Source organism: Pistacia vera, unplaced genomic scaffold (genome assembly GCF_008641045.1).
Source record: "Pistacia vera cultivar Batoury unplaced genomic scaffold, PisVer_v2 Contig290, whole genome shotgun sequence".
Lineage (NCBI taxonomy): Eukaryota > Viridiplantae > Streptophyta > Magnoliopsida > Sapindales > Anacardiaceae > Pistacia > Pistacia vera.
In genome coordinates this window covers 1,095,457-1,112,426 of record NW_022196102.1, presented here as the reverse complement: position 1 = coordinate 1,112,426, position 16,970 = coordinate 1,095,457, and the positions used below count along the sequence as shown (strand labels likewise).

Below are 16,970 nucleotides of genomic sequence, written 5' to 3'. Positions count from 1 at the left end.
CATTTTGGTTAAATTCATTAACAACAAAATTAAAGCTCTTAATGTTACCCTTTATATAAAGTAGTTGCCACAATCATCTTTCTGATTGCCCATCAGTATCGATCTTTTGGCTAAATTTTTATTAATTTATTGTAACTTATAAAGTCATTAACAAGGTAACAAATCGGAAACACACAAATTTTAGAAAAGAAAAGACAATTTAATATTCAGGATTTTAGATATAGTTGTCCAGTTACGCCCGAAGTTGAAAACATCAAATTGTGAGAATGGTCCCTCCCATAAGCTTAGACTGAGATTTTACAGCAGCTAGCTGAAATTTGTATGAATGCCTTGGACCACCCACAGAGCCGGCTCAAGGGTAGGCAGGCTAGGCACTTGCCTAGGGCCCCAAAAAACAAGGTAAAAAAGCGTCCAATTTTTTTTTGTAAATTTTATTTTAAATATATTACAAAAATGTTAATAGTGTATAATTTCTTATCTAGATAATTCCAATGGGCCCAAAAAAAAAAAACAGAAAATACTCAAATTTATTATAAACTTTTTATATATATTCCTACCCAAAGTTTGATGAAATAGCAAGTTTATACATCTAGTTTCATATATTCCAATTTACACCCCTAAATTAACACATTGGATTTCTTTTAACAATTAATGAAAGGTTAAAATGGTCATTTATATATCTCAAATTACTCACCCAAATTCAATCTCAAAATTCAACATTCACATAAATCATCTTCACCCCTCTTTCGCCACTGACCGTTTGGAGTTGATTCTGGTCAATTTTCTCACCAAAATCGAACAGAATCATTACTTTATCATTTTCCAAGTGTTTTCCCAGTTTTGATAGCCCTTGATTTGACCAATTTTTTACGAATCTCGCAACCTAACTCCACCATGCGCAACAACCATTTCCGACCTTTTCGACACGTACCTGCATTGTTGGCCTTCCCCAACACTACCATCTTCCACCCCTCAACCCTCTCACCAAAACCCCTATCATACCTCATCTGTTTACTCCGCCAATTGCTGGCAACCGATACCTTTTGGACCGCGACTTCTTAAGCCTTTTCCGGTCAATCCTAGCATTGGAAATCACCTATTTCACGGACCATCACTTCTTCAGCATCTACTCTCTAAAACCCCCCACAACCTGACCCCGTTAGCCTGTTGGTCGTCGTCCACCTCTCTTAGTGACTTTATATTTCAAAAGGTAAGAAAAATAAATTTGAAATAATTTTTTTAATATATGTTTATATTATTAGAAGGTCTTCAAAGTAACTCTTATCTAGGATCACAAATATTCTTGAGATGGTCCGACCACCCACTACAAATTGTACAAGACAATTCATTCTCAATTTTCAGATGCTTTAATGAACATTGTAGTCAATAACTCGTTGGTGGCTCTAGAAATAGCCGAAGAGGGAGGCCTATTGCTGAATTATTATCCGCCTCCCAAAACTTTGTACTGTATTTAGTAAGCCGAATTATTAGTTTTAGATTCAGCCCAATGGGTATCAATTAGCCCATTTTAGTTTTTCCACTCAGATGGTTTCACTTTCTTCCTGTAACATTTGCCTTTCAGGCCTTGATACCAACAATAGAGAGGTGGCTTACCAACCTTAACAGAAAAATTCTTGAAAAAAAATTGGATTATTTTCAATTTCTATTCCATGCAATATTAGGGGAAGAACAATTGTTATTGGGGGTACCTTTCTTATATCCCTATCCCTATTCAAACCAATATCTCTATATTAGGGATGGGCACGGGGCGGATCGAGGTCGGGGACCTCATCCCCTGCACCCGAACCCGCCTCCAAGGGCAGGTTTGACGGGGGATCCCTACACCCACCCCGTGGGGGAGGAGAGACCCCCACCCCGCTCGGCTTAACAAGGTTTTATCGGGCAGAATTACCTGTGGGGAATAATCCCATTAAAAAAAAAAAAAAATTGAAAATGTGACATTACTAAAGAATAGTTTAACTTTTCAATTAAAGTTGAGATATCAATTGATTCAATTTTATATCTCAATATAGTTAATAATGATGTACTATATTAAAAAGTAAAATCAAAATGTCACGCTCATTATTTAAATTAAACAAATTATTATATGCAATAATTTTTTAAAATACCATCTTTAATTAAGTACATAGTTTTTAACGAATTTTGAAGTTAAAAGAATCAGAAAATATATATTCACATTTTTGAATTAAGAGAATCAATTTAAGTTGTTGCAATAACATGATTATACAAATTAAATATGGATTAGGTTGGGAAGGCAACTTTCCAATTATTCACATATTTTTTGGACAAGGTAAATAATTTGACCATAGTAGTAGTTACAAAAAATATAAACTAATTTTATCAGATGATTAGAGTTCTATGAAAATTTTCAAACAAACACACTTTTACATCGAAAGACTTAATTAGAACTATAGTATTAGTACATTATGTTTTTAAGAATCGGGTGCGGGCACCCAGTTATGGGCTTTTTTTGGGACCCACACCAGCACCCACCCCTGACTCTTTCAGGGAATCCCCACCCCATTCGGGGCGGGGCAGTTAGGTTAAACGCCCATCCCTACATAGAAGTCTAGATTGTATTATGTCATTGTCATATAATATATATAGAATTGAAGTTGATAAAAAAAGAAAAATCGTTCCCTTCATATTTCTATCTAATTGCGGCGTGATGATCTTGAATATTGAGATTCATTACCATATAAATGATAATGAGCAACAATTGATAATACAATTATACATCGCAGAATCAAGACTAAGGAACTGCTCTTTTAGGGGGCAAACAAATAATTTCGAATTTAAGTAAGACATGACAAACTTGCTACAGAAATTATCATTAATCAATTACTAACTCAATGTAACTAAGCGAAATTATCTTCATTTTCCGAAGCGTTGGAATGAGGAAAAAAGTGAACTGTCAAACGTGAAGTTTGGATCGAATTCAGCGTTACCAAATGGGAAATCCAGGCTGCCAACAGTTGGAGAATTGGTTGCTGAAGAAGTAGCAGCTGAGACAATTTCATTGAGTTCTGACTGATCAGAACTTCGAAAGTTAAGATTCCCTTGAAAGCTATTCATCCCACTTGAAGAAGCCGAGAAATAATTAGTCCCAGACGTCGCTGGAGATATAAACGAATGTGAAAAGTTTCCTGTGAAATTGTTATTAACCATGGAAGACGAGATCACATGACTTTCAGTGTTTGTATTTGATATAGAAGGTGGAAAATGAAACGAAGCAAGTGACTGCTGGTGAACGTCTAAATCTTCTGTGACAATTGTAAGGCCTTCTCTCAGATTCAAGAGTGCCTCTTGTTGTTGTTGTTGTGGATGAGTAATTTGCAGTGGTTGGTAATTGTGTTGTTGTGGTTCAATATTGCTATTGATGATTGGTTCTTGATTTTCAAGTGGCGCTGAGGAAGAAGCAACCATTTTAGAGGCTTGTGCACAAGTGTGCCTTCCACGATAGGTTATCTCAAAGATTGTGGGATCTTTGTCGGATCTTTGCACTTGTTTTGTGGCCAAGCAGCCTTGGACATTTCGATGAGTGCATCTGTAGTAGCCCCTGTGAGAAAAAAAAAAAAAAAAAAAAAAAAAGAAATTAAATTTCAACCAAACATTGAGAAACATCTTTGTGGCATAAAATTGACCAACGATTTTTGATAGATAATGAGGGAATTAAATAGGGTAATTCACATGATGGCCGAATTTTTCGCCATCAATTTCTATGAACTTGCACCGTCCAATTAATGAAGATGACTTATAATTTGCTGCGCTTTGGGTTCTCACATTCTTGGGTAGTAATGAAAATTAATATGGCCATGCATATTGGTGCAAAACATGGAATCAAGGGCCACAACTTCAACTTAGTAAGATTCCATAACGAGTGAGTTTAAGATTATCTTCTTTGCTTCCTGCTCAGAGACACATAACTCTTTATAGTATTTATGTGCTTGCGTATGCACGTATTTTTTGATTTATATTCGTTTTGAGTAATGTTAAGAGCACTTCATGCTGGCAAAGAAAATAGATGAAAACATTTCTTAATTATATATATACCGTGGATGTTTGGCTCCAAGAATATCTTTCTGCCCATATTTTCTCCAGCTAAAGCCATCATCAAGAGGCCCTTCCAATCCTGCTCCTGGACTAACACGCACCCGTTTTGTCCACCTTGGAAACGTCTTTCTGCAACACACAAATTCAAAAGACAAAAAAGCTCAGAACCACCGTACAAGAAACTTAAAGTATGAACAGTTATAAGAAGTGGATTATGAATAGTTTAATTTACTATATAGTACCTCTTTTTTGAGCCATCCTGCTCCGTCAAATCACGATCCGAGTCCTCACTCCGGGGGCTTCCACTTAGCGGCGGGGACTCGATTCCGAGTCCTGCAGGCTGTGGCTCGCCCACTGATGTACTGCTGCTGAAGTTGAGAATAGAAAGCGCTTTCTCGTATGACGATACAATCTTTTGTACCAATATCTCACGAGTTTCATGGGAGGAATATGGCACATTTAGATTAAATTGAAGTTGCCTTGCCAACTCCCTCCCTTGTGTTAACTCATTTATCAGGTGGTTGTTTTGCTCCCAGTCACCCATATTCTCCATCTATTAAATGGCTCGAAGAATGGACAACAAAACAGTATCTCTAGACACAAAAGGTATAAAATATTGAAGAAGCTATATGATCATACTATAGCTTTAGCTGGGAAGTTTATAAAAGAAACCGTTAATGGCGAAAAGTTGCTGTTAACTTGAAGAAGAAAGAAGGTAGCAGTGAATAAAGAAGCTAAATGTATGAATTGTTGCGGAACATGAGTTGTGGGTTAAATTGAGGTGAGGAAGAATGGAGATGGGTTTGTGATTTATTTAAGGGGATAAGAGTTGCTTTCTGTTTAAATGAAGAAAAGTGAGGGAAAGTTTGACTGAAGAAATTAAAGAAAAGTTGATTTTCTTCGTATAAGACCGGTCTTTGGTCATAGGAACAATCTATAGGTTCAAAGAGTGAACAAAGTCCACTGCTGACCATTTCTCCTTTGCGTACTCCTCTGACGCTCTACACATGCAAATTCCCTCACAATTTCATTTTTACTTTCCCTGTATATAACTTTTACATGAGTTTTAATTTTGTTATTATTATTATGAATTTATGTATAAATCTTAAATTAATTTAATAAATATGAATTTAAAACATTAATCACATAAAGTAATTTTTTTTTTTTAAATACGAAATGATTATCAAGTATAATTGTAAGAATAATCAAGATTATAACTATCTATATAAGGGCTGATATATGTTGATGTCATTTTCACCGATTAGAATTTAACAGATACTTCCACCAACCAGAATTCGACACGCAACCGAAGGCAATAATAAGAATATTAGCTATCAAAATCTAAACTCAAATCGCCTCAAGAATAGGCATAAGTGAATTTGGTTCGTACACCTATCCAAACATCATTTAATTTAAAGATATACTCGGGAGTTCTCCGAGAAGGTAGGAAGAATCTTCACGCCATCAGACTACTTGTAAAAACGACTCATTATCTTGAACAAAATGGGTATAAATAGATAACTCTCCCCTTAAAAAAAAAGAGGTTAGACACACACAAATTACACAAAACAAATAACAAACACGCAATTAAAAAGATACCGACTTGACATTTTCTTAAAATACAAACACTTGTAATCACAAACGCAGATTGCGATCATTGTAAACTTGTGTAACAATAAAAAAAGAATCCTTATATAAACAACCAAATGTAAGGATCGCTTTTAAGCACCTGAATCATTATAAAAACTCTTTAATCAACTTTATTTTTACGTACTTGTATGCAACTGCTATCACAGTACTTTATCTATTTATTATAATCGGTTCACGTGTAATTTTTTAGTATTTTACATGTGCGAATTTGTTAGTATCAAAATCAAGCATCAATATATATATATAACAAAAAAACAAAAAAAAACTAAATTAATTAGATCTTCGAAAGAATTAATTTTCAATTTGGTCTGGCAATTTTTGTACGAACATTTGATCAATTATTCCAAATGAGTCAATTGCATTTGATGATTGATTTTTTTCGCGACTATGATAAATAAGTAAGACAAAAATATATAAGGTAAAGATTTTGATAAAATAGAATTATATAAATTTGATAGGGATATAATTGACAAATAAAAATGTTATTAATTCAAATGCTCTAATATTAAGATAAAAACCAAGTTTTTTGACATTTTGATTTTATCTAATTATTTGATAAAAACAAAAAAAACAAAATATAAATAAATTATTCTGACTTAACTAACAAAATATAAATTATTTAATATGATATATTTTATAAGAATAATATTATATTTACAACCAAGTCATACGACTAGACAAAAATCAAAAGATAAAGTAGTCAATTTACATAAATTTTATGTAATTTTTATCAAATTGTATAACTATGTTATAAGCAAAATATTATTGATTTTATAATAATAATAATAATTAATACATGAAAATAGAGATTTTATGTTATGAACTTACACTATTTCCTGAACTTAAATAAATTTTCAACTTAATGGTATAAATAATACTACACCAACAATCCTCTCTTACAAACTTTCTTTTACAATCCTGATGTGACAGCTCACAATTGGTCAGTTTATAATAGATCCTATACGAGTCCTGCATAGGTCTTACTAATTAATTGTGAGCTGATTAATTATAAATTATTACGTTAAAATTGTTAGAGAAAGTTTACGAGGGTTATTGGTGTAGTATTACGCTGGTGGCATTATTCAAAATATAGTCGAATTCACACTAAATCCTGGACCCAAAAAATAGTTGGATCCGGGTCGGGTTGATCCGGTCCATTAAACTTTTTAGTACACCTCTCCAAAACCCTAAAACTCACGTTCTTTCATCGTCTGAATCTGCAAATCTCTCACACAAACCACAAACAAAAATTTTACCGAAAATGAGACATCAATGGCGTTATCTCCTATTCCGAAAGTACCCTCGTTCGCCTCTCCAATTTCCCACAGTGCCTTCTTCCCAGGTACACTCCAGTCTATGTAACTCTCTCCATGAATCACTTCGTACTCTTTCTTCAAACATTCATACAAGCACGCACTATCTCAGCGACACCGGTTCACAAAGACCCAGTTTCTATTTTCACTTTAAAAACCCCGTAAAATCTAAAAGTTCAATAGTTTATAAGAATCCCATGAGTTGTAGCTTCTCATCTGAGCCAGCAATGGAGCTGAAAGACTCAGACTTCATGGTTGTTAGTGATATTTTCAATAAGTTTAGTGATGTTAATGATATTAACAAAGAGTTGGAATCGAGTGGTGTTCTCTTTACTCATGAAATGGTGCTGAAAGTGTTGAGTAATCTCGAATCGAGCCCAGATGTGGCTCGGAGGTTTTTTTATTGGGTTTCGGAGAGAGAGAGCGCGAGATTGAGCTCGAAATCATATAATTTGATGTTAAAAATTCTGGGTGCTAATGGGTTTATTGAGGAGTTTTGGGCTCTGGTTGATGCTATGAAGAAAAAGGGTTATGGTGTATCTGGCCATGTGCGTAATAAAATGACTGAAAAGTTCGAGAAAGAAGGTTTAGATAGTGATTTAGAGAAGTTAAAAGGGGTTTTTGCTACTGGGTCGATTGATAATTCAATAGAGAAGATTAGCTCTAGGGTGTGCAAGATTGTCAGAAGTGAGGTCTGGGGTGATGATGTTGAGAAGCGGTTACGAGAACTGAATGTTACATTTTCTAGTGATTTGGTTAAATTTGCAGTGGAAAATCTTGGTGATGACCCGATGAAAGCATTGATATTTTTCAGGTGGGCTGAGGAGAGTGGTTTGGTGAAGCACGATGGGAAGAGTTATAATGCCATGGCAAGAGTTTTGGGGAGGGAGGATTGCATTGATCGGTTCTGGAAGGTTGTTGATGAGATGAGGAGTAGAGGGTATCAGATGGAGGAGGAGACATATGTTAAGGTTTTAGGGAGGTTCTCTAAGAGGAAAATGGTTAAGGATGCCGTGGACTTGTATGAGTTTGCAATGGCTGGTAAGAATAAGCCTTCAGTGCAGTGTTGCACGTTTTTATTGAGGAAAATAGTGGTTGCTAAGCAGCTGGATATGGGTCTTTTCTCAAAGGTTGTAAGTGTTTTTACAGAAAACGGGAATATATTGACGGACTCAATGCTTAATGCAGTTTTAAAGGCTTTGACTAGTGTTGGTAGGTTGGGAGAGTGTAAAAAGATCTTCCAAGTGATGGAGAAAGGTGGGTTTGTAGCTAGTGGTAATATGAAGAGCAAAATTGTGTTTAGGCTTAGTAGTGGTGGTAAAAAGGATGAAGCGGGCGAGTTTATGGATCATGTAGAAACTTCAGGGAGTGATTTGGGCCACAAGACGTGGGTGTCTTTGATTGAAGGGCATTGTGTAGCTGGGGATCTTGAAAGGGCATCCGAATGTTTCCAAAAGATGGTTGGAAAAGAGGGTGCCTCTTGCGCTGGCCATGCCTTTGAATTGTTGGTAAATGCTTATTGCAGAAAGAACAGAGCAACAGATGCTTGCAAGCTTGTGCATGACTATGTCAGAGAAAATCATTTACAGCCTTCACATACAACATACAAAGAATTGACAAAGAAGTTATTGGTTCAGCGCAGGTTTGAAGATGCTTTAAGTCTCGTGGGTTTAATGAAGAGTCATGGTTTCCCACCTTTTGTTGATCCATTTATTGATTATGTGTCGAAGTCTGGAACTGGTGATGATGCTATTGCTTTCCTAAAAACTATGACCTCAAAGAGGTTTCCTTCTACGTCTGTGGTTCTCCGCTTGTTTGAAGCCTTTTTCCAGGCCAGAAGGCATAGCGAAGCACAAGATTTATTGTCTAGGTGCCCAGGTTACATCCGCAACCACGCTGATGTTTTAAATCTCTTCCTCGTGAATAAATCTAGTGGAGGTTCTGCTGCTGCTGTGGCTGCTTAGGCTTCAGTGTGGTGTATTTTCTTTGTATTTTTTGAGGTTGATGTAGCATGGCATTTATTCAAAAATTTTTGGGTATGAAAATTTTGACACTCATCATAGCAAATCTGTTTCCTGCTGGCACATCATCAACTTTTATTAAGTGGCAAATAAAACTTTTAAGGTATTCAAGTTTCACATTTTACTGTGCTTTTAGATATTTATGTTTCAGTTTCCATACGCCCATATAGTATCTGAAATCCTCAATGATCTATGAATGACTAAATTGAATCAAAAACCAAATACTTACAGTTTTATTCAATAGCTTGATGGAAGTTAAATTGTCAAATTCATATGTAATATGTATGTAATATGTATCTGAAGTTTTTATTGTAACTGTAATGATTCTTCGAGTTTCAACTTACAGGAACCATCTTTGAAATGTGTATGTAATTGCAAGGTTTACAGCAAAAGACTGTTTTTACTTCTGAGTTTATGTTCTCAAATGATGATCCCTAACATGTTCTGTTTGTTTAAATTTAGTTAAATCATTTATTTCTTTTCCAGATTATGTGGTACTTCAGCAGTAGGTTTATTAGGTGCTTTTGATATTGAACCATATGAACATTTGGACGAGGTAAGATGAATGTGTTTAACAAGTTGAACTAGTCAACCTAGTTTCTGTACTGTATTAGACATAGTAATGGTTAGATCCAGGTCACTTGTTGTATGCCTAGTTTCGATTCATGTTTTTCTTTGGCCATGTTTCCCCAAAGTGCATTAGAAATTTATCATACCTGTCTGCTCTCTAACTAAAAACTGGTCTTAATCATTAATTGCCTTGAAACTTTTTGGATAGAGTCAGTTACAAGCGCACATGGCAGAAAGGTTATTACAAGGTATAGGGTATGAAAGTAGATGGATTGGGATAATGCTGGAAGTATTACTATTAGATTATTGTTATTTGGAGAGAGATTAGTATCAATAAGGACTATGGGTGGTGGATCATCTTATGGTGGGTTTTGCATTGCATTGGGCTTTAGGCTTAAAGCCAATGTCTGTCCAAGCCTACGTGCGGTTGACAGCCCAACAAATACCATATTAGCATATACACATAAAAATTTGTAATCATTGGACACTTGGAACGAACACAAAACGGCATATGGATTGAGTGTGAATGGAGGACTCTGTGGATGACAAAATCTCTTATAGTTTGTGTGAAAGCATTCAAGCAATAGTAGTATGTGACGTGAAATTGTGAAAGAAAATTTTGGCTACAATTAAGGTGTTTGTGCTATTGAGTCAATCTCTGATCTCTCAACCTGACTGTTTGACTTGCACGCTCTGCTGCCCATCAACATCAACTGCATTATCAGTTATCTGAAATGGTTAATTAATTCTATAACTTGCCACATAAAATCTGAAAATTAGAGATAATCATAGCTGTAATGCCATTCTTATCGTTCCAAACAAGGGTTGAGTTAGCCCATTTTGCTATTTCTCCACCCGAATTTTCCTTGTTTTAATTACCATAAATTAAGTAAATCTAGCAAAACAATGAAAGTGACATTAGACAGACAAGATAACAGAAAGATGAGCCGAAATTTGAGAATTATGGGGATTCCTTACACACTTTAACCCATAATTGTAATTAATAATAAAAAGCATATACTTCTCCGGATTCTTTGTCCACAGCCTTCCATTTTAATCTATAAATATACATATCCAAATCAATTCACACCAACTTAAGTGAGAGTAACGGAAAGGAGAGATGAAGTCCAAATTCTACTCTGTTTCCATCAAATTTCTAATCATTCACCTTCTGTCAGTTCTTTGTGTTTCTCAAAGCTTCGATTTCTTCTACTTTGTTCAACAAGTAAGTGGTAATCTGATTAATCTTTCGTTTGCTTTGTGTTTGATTCGAGTTGAGTTTAAAATTGCGTTATTGTACAGTGGCCAGGGTCGTATTGTGACACATCACAGAGTTGCTGTTATCCAACGTCGGGAAAGCCTGCACCGGACTTCAGTATTCATGGACTCTGGCCTAATAATAACGATGGCAGCTATCCTTCAAACTGTGATCCCAATGATCCCTTCGATAAATCTAAGGTACTTCATTTTTTTTCATGCATTAGGTGCTTTCTTTCCAAAATAATTGTATATATATGCTGGACTGGTTCAAATGCATCCCTCATGGTTCTTGTAAAATAATACTTTATCTGCCATAATCAGCCATTTATAAAACTGATTAAACAAAATTATATTTGCTTGTTCGGTAACTTCTTAAATGTGCCAAACGAAACATATCATCAAACTTTGAATAAAACCGTGACCGATGTTTTTTTTTCTTTTTTTAATGGGAGGTGAGAAACAGAGTATTGTCACCAGATTAGTTAGGCAAGAGAGTTGCAGAGTGCTGATATCTCGCCCCTTTTTAAGCATTATGAATACACTTATGAGCCAAAGACAAAATTATGTAAAGGAATACAATCACCATTTCATATTGTCCCTTTGTGAAATAAGGAAAGTAATAACAATTAATGTTCAATAAATGGGATTTAATTAGGCTTTTAAGGAGTTTAGTAGAAAATGTTTTTTTTTTTTTTTTTTTTCAACTCTTTTGAGACCCGTTAGGTTTTTTATCTGAACAACCATATAATTAATTTAAATCTCTAATATTTTTCGTGTCTGAAGGTGTTTAATTTAATATTTTAGATATATATTTAGAGTTCAAAGTTTTAAATATTGAAAAATATTTGTTTTTAAAACGTTTTAAGTCCCTTTTCTTTTTTTTCTTTTTTTTTAAATATGAAAACTTATATTTGAATTATATATGAAACAAACCCAAACGTTCGTTTTTCTGTAAGTCGTCTATTTATCATTGTACAGATTTCAGATCTGACAGGCAGTATGGAAAAGAGCTGGCCATCACTGGCTTGCCCAAGCAGCAATGGGTTAAGCTTTTGGTCACATGAATGGAATAAACATGGAACCTGCTCAGAGTCTGTGCTTAACCAACATGGTTACTTCCAAGCTGCTCTCAACTTAAAAAACCAAGTCAATCTCCTCCAAACTCTAAAAACTGCAGGTAATCATCTCTGCCTTTAATGCAATACCAAAATATCATTAATTATATTATATTTAGAGATTTTATATTTCTAGTTATATATGCGATGGTCTAGGAATACAACCAAATGGAGAGTCTTATAGCTTGGAAAGCATTAAAGGTGCTGTAACAAAAGGAAGTGGGTACACCCCATGGGTTGAATGCAATGCTGATGAATCGGGAAACAGCCAGCTTTACCAGATTTACTTGTGTGTAGACACATCTGCCGCCAATTTCGCTGAATGTCCAGTGTTTCCAAAGGGAAAATGTGGCTCCCAGATTACATTCCCTTCCTTCTAGTGGGAGTATTATATCTTTTTTAATAAATTTAATAGAAGATTGATCTACAAACACTTTGTTGCATTCTTGTTATATTCTACCATCTGTTTTTTTTTTTTTTTTTTTTTAACTATTTTGTACCAAGTAACAGATAAATCAGTATGGCTTTCCAAGGTAATAACAGGATTTATTAAATTGGCTATGCATGTTGAGTGTGTTAAAATAACTTGCCACAAGTTTACTTCTTCAATTACCTAAACACAACACTCTGAAACCGTGAAGTTTACAAATTGGTCATGCTTAATGACCTAAGTCTAAAGGTGGAAAAATAACCCGTCCAGCTTGGCCCGCAACGGGTTATAGGGATTGGCGGGCCCAGTTAGGGCGGGTCGAGTTAGGCCTGCCTCTTGGCCAGAAAGGCTGGCCTAACCCGACCCGCCAACCCTAACCCGATGGGTTTTGATGCGAGTCGGGTTGGGTTAGCCCATAATTTTTTTTATTTTTTTGTTTTTTAATTTTTTCTTTTGTGTAATTGTTTTTAGTTAACTTTTTAAATATCAATAATTCAATTAAATTAATTTTTTTTTATTGTTAACATTTCAAATATTAAATCAATTTTAATACAATAAAATTGTAATATAAGAAAAATTAGATTTATTCATTTATCAAAAAATAAAATAAGAAATTACAACAATTATTGCCTCATTAAAAACCTTACCAAGAAAAACCTAATGGGACAAAAACTTGGTAAGGAAAAAAGAGTGCAATAATTGACAATTAATTTACAAGTTACGATTTACAAAACAACTAATTTGGGGGTTGACTAGGACCTCACTCATCTGTATCATCTATATTACAAAATTGAAATGATTATATTAAAGTACCGTCGACAACCTCGTATTGATCCTAATGACGCGACCGTTCCTAATCTCGAAAACATGTGAGAACTTCAATCATTTTTTGTGAAAGTTTAGTTCTCCTTTCATTTAAAATTCTTTCACTTGCACTAAATGTTTGTTCGGATGAGATGGTTGAGACAGGAACAGAGAAAACATCCAAGGCAAGTCTTGATAATACCAGAAAAATATATTTTATGTTTTCCAATATTCTAAGACATCAAAGTTGGTTCTTTGTTGTGGATCTGCTAGTAACACTTTAGGGGTTTCCAAATATTGGTGAAGCTCATTACTCTATAACTGCATGGAGGACAGTACATTCGTTGTTGGTGCTTCTGAAGAGGAGGTTGTGCTTCGGGTTCGGGCCCTCTTCGCCCTATTAAATGCACTCCAAGAGTAGAAGTCTTCATTTGTTTCTTCTGATGCAACTTCCCCGGGTATTTCGCGTCTTTGCTAGTTCACATACCTGTTTTCATAGTGCAAATATACCTCTGCAAGACGCTCTCTTACCTCTCCTAATTGATTGGCATATGCTTCGTTTTGTAAATTTTCAGTTAATGTGTCTAAACCATTTTCTAAATCTGCTACTTTAATTCTAGGATCAAATATAACACCTAAACAATAAAGAAAATGATGGGTTTCCAATATTTTTTCCATTGCCTGTATTGGTTCCGCTAAAATTTCATTGTTTATGTTTTTTTCTAAATAAATCTGATTTTTTTATAATTGTATGTATTACCTATGTACTAGTAGGATAATACACACCAAAAAGTTGTAAAGTGGATTGGTAAAATTTTTTAAGAAAATAATGAAATTTTTTAACTATATGCCAATCATTTTCTACCAAATAATGAGGACCTCTATTATTTGCTATAAAATAACTATTAAATTTGCATAAGGTAAACATGAATCAAACATTAAATAAGTACTATTCCATCTAACAGGTATGTATAATGCAAAAGTTCTAGGAGACATATTTGATTTTATACAAGCATCTTAAAATTGAGCATTTCTTTTATTACTACTAGTAATTCAAGCTAAAGAATCTCTAATTCTATCAATATTATTTTTAATTTTTTTCATACCACTTTTCACAATTAAATTAATAATGTGAAATACACAGCGTTGGTGAAAAAACTTTAAATTGTCATAAAAAAATATAATTAATTTTAAAAAAAATCTATAGTTGTACTATTAGCACTTGCATTATCTAAAGTTAAACTTATCACTTTATTAACAATATCATAATCTTCTAAAACTTCAACAATTTTATTATAAATTTGTTAACCACTATGATTCACATCCATTAATCTAAATCCCAATAAAGATTTATTTAATTTACATTCGTTATTAAAATAATGACTAATCATACAAATATAATCTTGTTTAGCTCTACCACTCCAAATATTGGCGGTTGGAGCCACACTAATATGACAACTATGTATTTTATTTTTTAATTCTAATTTCATTTTCCCGAACAATTTTATTAAATCATTTCTAGTTGCAGTTTTAGAATAACTTTTAAATCCTGAAAAAAATGAAATTTTTAATAAATCTTTCAAAATATTTATCTTCAGCCATATTAATAGGTTGATCAGTTGCAGCAATATATAAAGCTAATTGTTCCATATATACATCATAATTATAACGCCAAGTAGTACCAATATTAGTTATTTGAGTTTGATTGGTTTCTCTATTTTCATGTTGAGTAATATGTTTATCAGCATGCCTTTTTAAAGTAATAGTACCATTACCTGAATCAGCTTTATAAATATTTCCACAATACTTGCATCTTTCTTTCTTCACTTGAACTTCATTTTTTGTCTCGTAAAACTTATCAAAATGCACCTAAACGTCTTATGTGTGCCTGTCGTCGGTTTCGACAACAATTGATGAACCCGCTTCTGCTTGAGATGAAGTTGGATGAGAATGACTTCTAGAGCCACCGGGAGCTGTAGTAGCATGGGGAGGAATCGGGGAAATATTATAAGGTGTATCAGATTTTGAGATTGGGAAAGCGGGACTATTTGAATCTACTGCATTTATGTTAGTAAATTTAGGGGGACTAGGATAGTTTCCTTCATCATCGAAATCGATCGGATTGAAATATCTATCCATTGTAGTTAAAAAAAATAAAAAAATTATATAGAAGAACTAAAAAATTAAAGAAGGAGAATTGAAATTTGGAAATATGAATTGAAATTGCAAAAACTAATAAAAATTAAAATGAGAGCAAACTAACAACAAAGAGAATAATTGAGAGATTTCAATAGAGATTAGAGAAAATGAGAGAATGAGAGAATTTGAGATGTGAGAAAATATGAGAGTTTAGGGCCTATTTATAGAAAAAATGGGAAAAAAAAATAACGAAAAAGACTCTTCTAACTGTTATAAAATAACTATATTTCAAAGGTAAAAAGGGCATTTGCAAAAAAAAAAATTATTATTATTTATTTTTTTTAAATTTTTTTCTTCTAACTCGCAGGTCAACCTAGCGGGTTGAAAACTCCCAACTTGGCGGGTTAGAGGGTTTTTCAAAAAGAAAAAAAATTAACTCGCTGAGGTTGACATATTAAAACTTGGTCTGCCCGACAAGGTATATGCGGGACAGATTCAATCCGACCCGTATTAGGATTGACCCATTTAATCCAACCCATTTATTCTACCTCTAGACCTGACAACAATATAGTGGGGTTTGTTGTTTATCAAAGTAATTAAAATCAAATTCAAGCAACATATATCACCTACTCTATACGTCACTCGTTTTAATATGCTTTTAAACGAGTGGATTATAAAAAAGGATTCAACAAGTAGAATTTCGGGGAATCGATGGCTCCTTGTGCTTGGTGTGCACGAAACATTTGTCAATGACGTTAATTATCCATTACAAAAGGTAATTGTAGATGCCGTGGGTTCTCTATTAAGTTACATAAATATCTAAAAAACTGAAACCGTCCAAAAAAAGGTGCTTTATGAGGCCAATTGGCATAAAGGTCCAGGTGATGCCACGTTGCATTAAACACAGTTGACTTGCACGCAATATTGAGACCAACTAACATAAATTGCTAATTAAACCACTTTTAAACCTCATTAATTGCACTGGGGAGGATAATTTAATAATCAGTTTATACAGGCTACGTGGATAATAACTTTTCAATTTTGTCTTCTCACGTCAGCAATCCTATAAACTCTGCCTCTTGTTCTGGTTCTGGAGTTTAATTATCTATTAATTGTAGGGTTTCTTCATAGTCTTTCCTGGAACGTGCAGGAGAACTGAATATGCATGTTTTAAGAGAGAATCAAACTGAAACTAAACTACTTTTACAGGCAAATATAAATGTTAACGAGGATATATAACCAAAAAAAACTAAACCTGGTCCGGGATTATACGTAGAAATACATGAGAGACCTGATGTATAGTTAATTTTAAATCTGCGTAATAATTTACTGAAATTAGATCACTCTCTCTTCATTTCAACTTTTGATCGAATAAACAAATCTTAAGTTCACTTAATTAATAATTAAAGAGATGAGGAGGCACATACATGAAATAATAAATGTTGGAGAAAAGGTTAGGAAATACAAAAAGGCAAGCAAACACATAAGACATAACAATCGTGAAGAGACCGTTTTGTACGCAAACTATGTGATAAAAAAGAAAAAAGAAAAAATAAAAGACATAGACTGTCTCGGATATTCTGCTCATTTTGCA

At 33.9% G+C, this 16,970-nt stretch overlaps 3 protein-coding genes across 3 annotated transcripts; 2 read left to right on the top strand and 1 right to left on the bottom strand.

The window, feature by feature from the left end:
- Window positions 1-2,662: 2,662 nt before the first annotated feature.
- Window positions 2,663-4,870, bottom strand: LOC116134678 (probable WRKY transcription factor 30). The gene is made up of 3 exons (XM_031420351.1): window positions 4,317-4,870; window positions 4,075-4,203; window positions 2,663-3,580 (listed from the first exon to the last, which is right to left on the bottom strand). The coding sequence occupies exons 1-3, from the start codon at window positions 4,625-4,627 to the stop codon at window positions 2,896-2,898; spliced, it is 1,125 nt and encodes a 374-aa protein (XP_031276211.1). The 5' UTR covers window positions 4,628-4,870; the 3' UTR covers window positions 2,663-2,895.
- Window positions 4,871-6,943: 2,073 nt separating this feature from the next.
- Window positions 6,944-9,257, top strand: LOC116134650 (pentatricopeptide repeat-containing protein At3g02490, mitochondrial-like). Its single transcript, XM_031420321.1, has one exon. It carries the CDS (start codon window positions 6,986-6,988, stop codon window positions 8,999-9,001), a length of 2,016 nt encoding a protein of 671 aa, XP_031276181.1. The 5' UTR covers window positions 6,944-6,985; the 3' UTR covers window positions 9,002-9,257.
- Window positions 9,258-10,701: 1,444 nt separating this feature from the next.
- Window positions 10,702-12,555, top strand: LOC116134676 (extracellular ribonuclease LE-like). The gene is made up of 4 exons (XM_031420350.1): window positions 10,702-10,853; window positions 10,931-11,086; window positions 11,867-12,065; window positions 12,160-12,555. Exons 1-4 carry the CDS (start codon window positions 10,749-10,751, stop codon window positions 12,381-12,383), a joined length of 684 nt encoding a protein of 227 aa, XP_031276210.1. The 5' UTR covers window positions 10,702-10,748; the 3' UTR covers window positions 12,384-12,555.
- The last annotated feature ends 4,415 nt before the right edge of the window (window positions 12,556-16,970 follow it).